This window comes from Hyposmocoma kahamanoa, unplaced genomic scaffold (genome assembly GCF_003589595.1).
Source record: "Hyposmocoma kahamanoa isolate Upper Pololo Valley unplaced genomic scaffold, ASM358959v1 88, whole genome shotgun sequence".
NCBI lineage: Eukaryota > Metazoa > Arthropoda > Insecta > Lepidoptera > Cosmopterigidae > Hyposmocoma > Hyposmocoma kahamanoa.
This window is the reverse complement of record NW_020654466.1, coordinates 17236209-17247502: the sequence shown is the minus strand read 5'-3', so window position 1 is coordinate 17247502 and position 11294 is coordinate 17236209. Positions and strand designations below refer to the sequence as shown.

The following is an 11294-nucleotide window of genomic DNA, read 5'->3' as shown; positions in this document are numbered from 1 at the left end:
ATGACGCAATTATCCGACTAATACTTCGCACCCTTACAATGAAAGCGACCCAAATCAAAAAATTAAAAAATGAGTTTATACCGTAAAACCATCTTAAAAAAATATTTTGTTACATTAGTCACACTGTGGTGAAGATGAAATTGTGCAATTAAAGCTCGAATAGCACTGATTCATAAAGGTCCCTTTCAATTTGTTCTTTCAGTTTAAAAATTCTACTCCCGCGTCGAAATATTAACGCCGCATTTATTGTTGAATCTGCATTTGCAAAGACAACACGCTGCCACTGACGGATTAGCATTTGAGCCATTTTCGTTCCGAAAATCATATTCAAAAATCACTAGTAGCAGTAGAGCTCCTTGTGAGTTCGTCCAGGGTAGTACTGCCACATTACCGTGTTACAGTTTTGAAGGGTAAGGGTGCTGGTGAAATTACAGGCACATGGGACTTGTCAACTATGTCTCAGAGAGATGGACGCCGTAGCAGTAGCCTTCGAGCGGCAGTGCTACTGTTATGGACAGGCGTGACGCTTTCCACCGGGTACACGACTTGTTCGACCCGTCGCTTAATATTTAAAAAAAAAAAATTTTTTAGTAACTTACTTTTTAAAGGGACTTACTTTTTTGTTTCGTGGACTTTCTTCTTTTTTAATTGTGAAACAGGGACCACAAAACAATATCAAGGGTTATGACATCTTGCTTAGCTGATGAACATTAAAAAGACTTAATTCTTAATACGTTAAATGATAACAAAAAATCGTTAAAAAAAAGACCTATTGGCGACTAGTTTTTGTAAATTATGTTTTTAAATTGTTGAACATTAAAATGATCAGAAACAATTTTCAGTTGTAAAGTTCCATTTTTCCTCATTATTTTCAAAGACTAATAAGGCCATCACCTTTAGTACTTCAAGAGTAGGTAATAAATAAAATAATATGAAAATATGAAAAAACTTGAAATCTTATTTTCTTTTTTATTCCCAAAAAGTTGAAATTTTGTATTGGGACACTTTCACCGTAAAGGTGCAACCTGAAGGTCGGTAAACGTCAAGAAATTAGTTTTGATCGTTGACCACGAAATAATTATTGTAATTTTAATTTAATTTAATTTTTTTTTTATGATTGATTTAGTGTCTGTTTAAGTATATCTAAATGTTTTAAAATGAATGTTGAGCACAGTAATAATTGGGCACAGATATGCCTGTTGTATTAATTTTTAAGTGTTTTTATTTTCCTCACTTTCTGTATCTGATGTCTGTACATTGTGCCATAAATAAAAAATAAAAAATAAAAATAAAATAAATTTTCATCACTTGCTTGGAAATGAAAATATCGTGAGAAAACTTGGATTTCGGAGATAATTGCCGAAATCTTCAAAGATGCGAGAATGTCAAGTTTCCAACCAGTACTTACTATGCAAGTGCAGTGGACTAAACCTTGTGCAAAAAATAGTACTTTACTAACTTACATACGTCTATTGCTGAGCGCACGTTTCTAACAACAGGCTTACGCTTAATTTGACTTATCTACACACGACAACTTTCTGGGTATGGGTTTATTACATGGTGAAATTGAAATAATTAATATCCGTTGAACCTATTAAGGTTCTTACTTCCTAATAATATCTACTCATCTAAAGAAATATTTTAGAATAGTTTAAATTAGCAATAGTGTAAAACCATAAAAAATCTTACCTAAATAAACAAAGTATCAAGATTAGTCGCCTTGCGTACGCGATACGTAATCGTAGCGAAGTCGCAAGCCTTTGGCGGCAACTTTGGCGGCAAAAATATCACCTTTGATTTTCGCCGCCAGCATTTGATTTTATACATGGTGATGTGGATTAGTGGTTAATGTTAGACTCGTTTCGGAGGTCGTGGATTCGATTCTCATAGTTGACTGGCTCTATGGGGTAGTTGTTAGAGTGTTAGGTTTTCTTTGCGGATGTCGTAGATTTGATTCCCATAGTCGACTGCCTCCATAGTCTAGTGGTTAGAGCGTTAGGCTTTCTTTTCGGAAGTCGTGGATTTGATTCCCATAGTCGACTGCCTCTATGGTGTAGTGGTTAGAGTGTTAGGCTTTCGTTTCGGCGGTTGTGGATTTGATTCCCATAGTCGACTGCCTCCATGGTGTAGTGGTTAGTGTTAGGCTTTGTTTTCGGAGGTCGTGGATTTGATTCCTATAGTCGACTGCCTCCATGGTGTAGTGGTTAGAGTGTTAGGCTTTCGTTTCGGAGGTCGTGGATTTGATTCCTATAGTCGACTGCCTCCATGGTGTAGTGGTTAGTGTGTTAGGCTTTCGTTTCGGACGTCGTGAGTTTCCGATGGGTGACTGCCTCCTTAGTGCAGTATATCCGTAATCACTCAGTCAGTTCTTGCATTATGTGGAAGTGGTACGGGTGATGGTCAGAGCTTGTTTACAAACAAAGGCGTATGCAGTGCAACGTTGAAGGTCGTAGACGTAGGATATAGGTATTCGTTTAATGTGTATGTAATGATGTAATTTGTATCAGGAGAAGGGTCTTATTTCAAAAGGATGGTAATAATTTTAATTTCATCCTGTAGGTACATTATGAAAACGTTACCCTATATTCCAAAATTTGCGTTTCAGTCGGCGTCCTTTGATGTGCCGCCGCTGAGGCAGAGGTGCTATTTTTTAATTTTTTGTAACAGTCTGTAATTGCCGTTTGCGTTGTGAGGACTAAATAGGTGTCATCGTTTTGTTTGTGTCTTGTTTTTGTGTTTATTTAAACTATGTCACGCTTAAGCAATAGTGATTACTAAGAGATGATGTTGTGCGTAGGCGCAGCCGATGGGAGCTTGCGCCAGCCTCGCCAAATTTATTGGGCAAAGTTTATTGATGGCGTCCCAGAAAATCGACGTCGACCATTTCCTGCTGTGGAATGCTTCAGGAAGATGGTTATGAGACTTCATAATAGTGGATCGTTCCGTGGTTCCAGTTCTGAAGGCCGGCCGAGTTCACGAGACCCAGAATTCGAGGCAGATGTTTTGGAACATTTTCTCGGCAATCCAAAGACAAGTACTCGTCGTGCTGCGGCAGCCTTTGGTGGTGTGAACCATATGAGTGTGTGGCGTGTGCTACGGGATGATGGCCAGCACCCATACCATTTTCAAAGAACGCAGGAGCTGTTACAAGCGGACTATGATCTACGTTTGGCATTTTGCCGCTGGTACCGCGACCAGGTTGGGAGGTCTCCCGACTTCGCTTCGTCGGTACTGTGGACAGACGAGGCGTCATTTACGCGTGCGGGCATTATCAATATGCATAATGAACATTTTTGGACTCATTTGAATCCCCGCGTATCAAGGGAATCAAATTTTCAACACCAGTGGCGGATTAACGTGTGGGCTGGTATAATAGGTTGTGCCGTCATCGGTCCAGTGTTTTTGCCGGCAAGTCTGAATGGGGCCAATTATTTAAGATTCCTAACAGAAGACTTGGGTGACGTTCTGATGGCCCTGCCAGTGACACAATACGTGAGACTCGTGATGGAACACGGGATGACTTTCTAGCACGATGGAGCACCCGCACATTTTGCTCGAAATGTACGTTCCCATCTGAACGACCGTCTCCCGCAGTGGATTGGGCGGGGAGGTCCTGTACCCTGGCCAGCGTGGTCCCCAGACTTGACACCGCTCGATTTTTTTTGTGGGGTCATATAAAAATATTGTTTATGCGGAGTCCTGTGAAAGCGCAGAAGAAATGAGGCAGCGGATCGAAATGGCGTTTAGTCAAATCACTCGGCAGATGCTTCAAAGAGTAGAGCAGTCTCTGTACCGACGCACGGAAATATGCATATTGCATGGAGGTCGGCATTTTGAACCTTACCTGTAAATGTGTGAAATGTGCCAGCAGTGCGTGTAGTGATTGTACTTATTATTCAAAATTATCGTAAACAAGTCAATATTTCGTACATTGTACAACAGTGAATTACAATTCGTAGGAAATTCATTAAAACGTGTATGAATTGCACAGTAGGTAAGTACCAATTAAAAAAGTATCCACTATTGTAAAATTGTCGTAAATAAATGTATTAATACAAAATTATGTAGCATGTGTATACGATGAAGGCGTGCGTAACTACGGGCTTAATAAGTAAATAAATATCCTTTAAATTGTATGTAAATAAGTACGTACCTAGGTATGGTATAAAATAATATTGTTAGAAATAATTCGATTTTTCTAGGTATTTAAAGATTTTGTTACTTAATATTAACGTGTTATCAACATATTCAAATCATGTTTTTACAGTGGCATTTCAATTGTAGTCAGCTGTTCTTTCGCCCCGCTTGCGGCCGCCCAGGTTTCATTAATGAATTTGTGAAGTCGTAGTAACGTAACTAGCAATAGAGTTGTGACGCAGTGGTTGTTTCGGACAATCACTATTTATACAAACATAATTAAAGTTATATCAACATTAAAAGTCACTTATTTTTATTTGATATTTTGCACAGAGGGTCTAGATCAAGTATAGGTTTGGCTCCTTTAATATGACTACACCTTGCGGTTACACCCTGTATAGTACTTTACGATATTCATATATATGTATTGGTTTCATTACTTATTTATAAATATATGTTTATTTGCATTTATTTATCAATTTTTATCTGTTGATTAGTAATTCCTCATACACCGCCGTCTTTTTCCTGTGAATTATATAATTACTCCAAAGGTTGTCGGGCAGAAAGCGCTTGAAGCAATAAGACCGCCCATTGTACCACCGCTTATTTTTAATTTAATTGTATTGTATTTGTTTCCTTTTTAGGTGTACAATGAAGAATTTTTGTATTGTATTGTATTGATTGATTAGCTAATAATAGCACATTATTAGACCGGATTTCTAAGCGTCTGAGAAATAAGTTTTAAGAAACGAATACTTCATTTCGGCATCCGAATGTTTTATGAAAATGTAATTTTATGTGAAGAATTAAGTCAATGGAAGAATATTAATTTTTCACAAGTGATGAGGAAACTGACTTTTCTTGACCATAGACTACAAAAGGTCACAAATTAAATTAAGAGAGTATGTAACATTTCTATAGGGTGACAGGATGAACGATATAAATATTTAAAGAGGCGAATGAATAGCTGATAACCACATCGAATATGTAAAAAAAAATACTACCTTCTTTTTAAATATTTTTCTTTAGGGAAAATACTGCCTTTGTAATATTCTGCGCGAGATACCGCGATATAGCGAGTGCCCACTACTCTTACCGGTCTCTGCGCACGCTTTCCCACGCCTTTCGAACCCCCACCCCCGCTCGTTGACCACCCGCTAGCGCCCGGTTAGTTCGCTTTCGCTCTCGTGTTAGACGGGACGACTACGCAGTCGCGTATTTTTTTTGCGTGGTATATCGGTGTATTCACCTGTATAGCCTGTGAAGTTCAATGAGTAGTATATGTTTAGTAAGTTTGATGATTTCAAACTTTTTGTATCTACGTGTATGGGAAATAATATGCATGTAATTTTTCAAAATCATACAACAAAAGCCTTAATTGTAGAATTGCCCAAGGAGATTTCAGTAAAGTTAAATAACATCCATAAGTCGCCAGCGAACTAGTTATGCTGACATAAAAAAACTTCCATAATATTGGTTTCGGTTCGGCACATGATTAACAATGTACAAGAGAGTTCGCATTGTTTCAAAGTACTCCAATAATATCTATAAAGTGTATCTTTTGTGTCTTGCGTAACAAAAAGCACATTAAATCTAAAATGTATGTTATTTAGTATAGTCGTGTTGCTGAAGCATAAGTAATAATAACGGAATAGCTAGCTTTTCTTTCATTTCGTTTGTTCACCGAGTACGCTTCCTGCGGTTTCAGCTCGATCTCCTTGCGGGTGAAGGAGTGCGGGATCGGGACGTTGCGGTCGTCATATGTGAACAGGCACATGCAGCAGCAGGGCGTCGCGTCTTGCAAATTCCATCGAGCACATTTCACACTTATAAGGGCCCCCGGCTTCAACCGTTTCGGTCACTTCGTCCTCGAGTTTCGGAGAGCGCAGTTGTGGCGAGGGCGATCGAGAGTTTAAAGTCGGTTGGATCGCTCGTAAGTCATCTGCTGGGTGCCGCGGTGGGCGTCGCGCTCGTACCTGTTAATGTCAATAATAAATTCAAGTACTATTTTTTACTATGAATGTAGATAAAATAAAAAAAGTAATTTTAGAAGGTGTCATTGGAAGAGGACGGCGACGAAGAACATTCACAGATCAAATTGACTTTCAATTTAACCTGTAGTGAGAAGAATAAGACGACCTTTATGAAAAGATTGACAAATGCAAGTAAAGCAAGAGAGGTTTGTAAGGACCCTGCTAAGTGGCGATTGTCTCTGCCTATCCCAATAGGAACCTCAAACCGTGAGTCTCAAAGAGTTGACCGTGTGATGAAATCTGACCCGTTACCTGCTTGATTCTGGCGCGAGGTTCTTCCGTGTGTATCATGCGCGGGCGCGGTGGCGGCTCGGGCTGGCGGCGACGGCGGCGCGCGCGCGGCGCTGGGGGAGGGGACTCCGCAGGGGGCGGTGGCGACGGCGACGGCGGGGGCGATGGAGCGGGGAGTGACGCCGGCGACAGCGATCCTCGGCCCCAGTCGTTCGGCGGTGATGTCCCGGCTTTCAATTTTCGTCGTCGTTTGTATTTACGTGGACCCGACTAAATAAAAATCAATACAGAAATTTGGAGTTTATTGGCGTGATGGAAATGTTTTCATTGTTGTTTTACGACCTCAATTTTTAATTTCAATAGAGTTTGGATTTCGAAATACGTATTTTGTGTGAGTAAACACTAAGGAAACATTAAATGCACCTGCGGTTGCCTCTTCAGGGCCGTATTGGCGTCACAATGCTGAATGAGATGCTGCACTAACTCTGCGCTAGAGTGTAACGTCCGTCCGCACACCACGCAGCAGTAAGCTGGACCACCTGAAAAAATCGTTGATGAATCGTAGAATAACTTAATCGATGAAATGAAAGGTGCTAGTATCTTGTGTGCTAATAAGTGACGCAAGGCGCCTTTTTAACGGCAAAAGGAGTTTTTGTTGAGGTGGATATTTTTTGTCTTGGACTGGCTTTACTAACGACTAATTGACATTTCCACAACACGCCCCTGGTGTCCTTTCATCAGCAAATTTACATTTTTATTTAGATTTTAACTTAACTAAAATGACGAATTAGAAGAAATCTGTTTGCGAATATTGTGCATAAGGGATCATTCAACCTTACCGAGTTTTGGGTAGACATCTTTAAAGAGAACTGTCTTCGACAGCGAAAATCCTTCTCCATTGACAATTGGTACGAGTAAACACGTATTATTAATGAAAAAAAAAACCTAGATCTGTCAAACTAAACTTGTCATAGCGAATAATTTACTATTCATTTGGGGATACCATTTGCCAATTAGCAGCGGGTAGCAGCTACCAATTAAATAAGTGTTTTACTCGTTGAATACCGCGAACGGAAAATGGCGCCAACTTCCAACATTTCTTTGATAACTGCCAATATATATGAAATGATCCCTTTATGAAACTGAATCGATCAGCACTAAAAAAATGTTGATCAATTTTATACTGAACCAAACGTATCACTTTAAATTTTACTTCACAATAAACACGGCAACATAATATTTTAAAGTGACATTAGAATAGGCATCCCTCTGCTATGATCCATTCTGATAGAAGACATCCACAAGTTACACGAGGTGCTTAATGTGACTCGAACCAGGACGATTGCCAAATCAAGCTCATCAAGTATTTATTCCATAATATAGCGTCGATTAGGACACTAGCATAATTAGTCCATAAGCTCATATTGTTAATTAAATTACTTTAAAATAATTTCAGTTATTTTTCCTCGGCCACGGCCTACGTAATTAGTAGTTGTCAGTTTGTTATCTATAATTAAAAATTTTACCATAATTTTCACTCACCGTTGGGGCGCCTCTCCGGTGCTGAATGGTGGGACCGTACGTGTTCTCGCAACACCACTCGCTGGTTGAACGCGCGCGGACACACTGCGCATGCGTACGGCTTCTCGCCTAAAATAAGAAAGGATTCATCAGTGCAAAGCTCCAGCAAAGAAAACGTACAAGATTGTTGATAGTATTTCCAAATTATGACATTTTTATATTGTCTGAACCATGGCGGGCTAACACGACAGTGCGCGACTTGCGCGAGAGTGACATAAAGCACGAGATACTGCTATTGTCGTATAAAGAATAGTAATCTCTCGCAATTTGAAAAACGCATATCGTATACACTACGTGTTCTATTTAGTTCAGTTGTTGTGTATGGAGTACTGCTGCCATTTATGGGATGGCTCTGCTAAATAGCAACTGGCCACCTTGGATTCAATCCACAGGCATGCCAAAAGGCTTATAGGTGACTCGGAACTAGTTGAGGCGAAGCTGAAGAGCCTTGAGCACCGCCGTAAATTTGCCTGTTTATCGGTATTCTACAGGGCAAATCAAGGAGAGCGTGCGATGGAATTGCAAAATTTGGTTCCGGCTTCCCCTTTCCTTCATCAGGGGACTAGACGTGGGCTGGGATTCCACCCCTATGTTGTGGATATTCCCAGGATTCATACGAAGCGTTTCGCTTCCACATTTATATAGCGAGCATCTAGAGAGTGGAATTCCCTACCAGCGGACTTATTCCCCGAACTCTATAACTTGGACCTTTTCAAGGCGAGAGGGAATAGGCATTATTAATGTGTGTATGCTACATCGTCGACCTCATCATCACTTTCCATGAGGTGAGATGGAGGTCAAATGCGCACTTATTTTTAATAAAAAAAAAGTTGATATAAAAAAAAGTCCAAGTAATAGTAAAATCACAGTAAAATCACCCGTGTTAGTTTTAGAGAGAGAGCGTAGGGCGCTGGCAGTGCGGGGCAATATGTTGGCCCGTAGGTTTGCAAGATGTACGGATAGCGTAAAGGTAGCTCTGTTTAAAGCTTACTGCCAGACCTTTTACACTTGCGGCCTATGGGTCAACTACACCCAGAAAGCACTTGGCTCCCTGCGAGTTATTTATAATAATGTATTCAGGATGCTGTTGCGGCTGCCACGATTCTGTAGTGCTTCGGAAATGTTCGCCGTGGCCCAGGTAGATGGGTTTCCCGCTATTTTACGGAAAAGGGTGGCCTCCTTAACGCACAGATTACGTGGCAGCGGTAACAGCCTCCTGAACGTCATTGCAGGCAGGGTCCAGGGTTCATTTTTTGAGCGCTGGACCAGCCTTCATGTTTACCCAAAAAAGAGTGTTTATTTGTAAACGAATGTTGCAAATAAACACTCTTCCCTGTAATTATTATTAGGTACTAACATTAGTGTGTAAGTTGTTTTTGTATTATTAACCAATATGGATTTCTATCTGAATTAAATATTTTGAATTTGAATTTGAATAAGGACATCGACTGGATACGAAGAAACTGAGACCGTCAATTTCATCATACCAGTTATATTCATTATATTCCATGGTTTTTATCAATTTGTACCTTATATTCTAATTTCGTTCCACTTCAGGCTATATAGTTGTATCAATAAGTTGTATTCATATACGGAGTTATATTTGGTAAAATACTATAACGACCTCTCAGGTCTATATTATTAACATTATAAACAATATAGGAATGAAACTATTTTTCCGGATTTAAATCGCGTATATTTGTTTTTTCAAACAAATCAGTCAACCAAAATTTCAAATCAGTCAACCGTGACCATGGGACCTGTAAAGGGCCCGAAATGTCGGTTTGTTTGAAAAAACAAATATACGCGATTTAAATCCGGAAAAATAGTTTCATTCCTATGTATAACAATCGCGAAAACCTAAGAACTCGATATTATAAACAATAACTTTTCTGTTCCATGACTTTTAATAATTTATCAGACTTCAGTTTTGTACAAAATTAAACATACAATGTGTTGATTTGCATTCTCGCCATATTTGCAGAGGTCATTCTATATCCAAAACTGAACCCAAATCACTAAAAAAATTAATTGAAAAAAAAAATTCGTAAATTCCTATTTTTTATTTAATGGCGGTAAACGAATTTGATCCAGAAAGGTCATTAACTTGCACGGCACTTGCAAACATTTTAAACAATGACCTTAACTGCGCAGAAAATCTAAAATGGGTTTCCATTTTAGATATATTTGCCGGTGGGGTGCGGGTAGCGGGGATGTGGCATATCGAGCGCGCGATTGGTAGACCGGTCGACCTTGCTTCCCGTCCGCGTCTACGTCACGCTGACATTCCACATAATTCTATTCTAGTCTGTCACGTGTTAGCTAACTATATCACTGCTAGGACCTTTAGGAGATTATTCCTATCAAGGAAACACTAGTCAAGTCTTGACTTTTTTATTTCGTATTAATCTTACTGACCAGTACAAATTCGAAACAAGATGTGTCCTACCACAGAGAATACAAAAAATGAAGTTTTTAATCGATATCTTGAATCGAGTATAATTGATTTAAAATAATATTTCTATATTACATCGAGTAAATCGTTCAACGACCAAATCACATTATGTATTTAGTTCACAATAAGTATAATAGCTAACACTCGACTAATCCTAACTAAGAACGCCACCTCGCGATTCAATTCGCGAATGTAAGTATATAAACAAAACGAAAAAATAGAAAAAAAAATCAATGCCCATGTAATATTTACTGAATAGATGAAAACGAGACAATCACACTTACGCTTACTTTACTTACTTTCACAATTATCTACTTGTAATAACCACTCTTATAACTAAATAATTTTCTTACATCTACATCGTTCACAACTGTTTACTTGTGACAACTCACTCTTAAATTCAAATCACTTAATTACATCTGTATCGTTCACAAGTCTCTCCTTGTGACGACTCACTCTTATAACTAAATCACTTACTTACATCACACTACTTCGTTCACAAGTCTACTTGTGCCAGAATATTGAACAGAATATTTTTTTTTTTTTGGATGATTTAGCATTATTTCTATTATTAATTTCTTAAATATGGCGAGAATGCAAATAAACACACTGTATATGGATCGTTAAACGGTGATAACTCTGTGCGGTAGCAATAGAAAGCACTTATTCTCTAAATAGACAAGCGGGAGGCGTTGCTAAAGTACTTACACTACCAAATACAGATCATAAAAGTGTCAAAGTCAAAGTCAAAGATTAGTCAAAGTCAAAGAATATTTATTCCATAGGTAAAATAAATTAACACTCGAAAACGTCACATTTAAGCTACTACTCGTTCACTACGCTGACCTCCCTGAGAA

The 11294-nt window shown here is 39.0% G+C and overlaps 2 protein-coding genes across 2 annotated transcripts in view; one reads left to right on the top strand and one right to left on the bottom strand.

The window, feature by feature from the left end:
* Window positions 1-5372: 5372 nt before the first annotated feature.
* On the bottom strand, window positions 5373-8198 carry LOC113235956 (serine/arginine repetitive matrix protein 1-like). The gene is made up of 5 exons (XM_026471879.1): window positions 8153-8198; window positions 7944-8051; window positions 6825-6940; window positions 6423-6671; window positions 5373-6113 (listed from the first exon to the last, which is right to left on the bottom strand). Exons 1-5 carry the CDS (start codon window positions 8196-8198, stop codon window positions 5895-5897), a joined length of 738 nt encoding a protein of 245 aa, XP_026327664.1. The 3' UTR covers window positions 5373-5894.
* Window positions 8199-9063: 865 nt separating this feature from the next.
* Window positions 9064-11294, top strand: part of LOC113235955 (conserved oligomeric Golgi complex subunit 8-like) — a 36531-nt gene continuing 34300 nt past the window's right edge. The window contains exon 1 of the mRNA XM_026471878.1: window positions 9064-9120. Within this exon, the coding sequence (XP_026327663.1) occupies window positions 9064-9120 (57 nt within the window). The remainder of the gene's footprint in view (window positions 9121-11294) is intronic.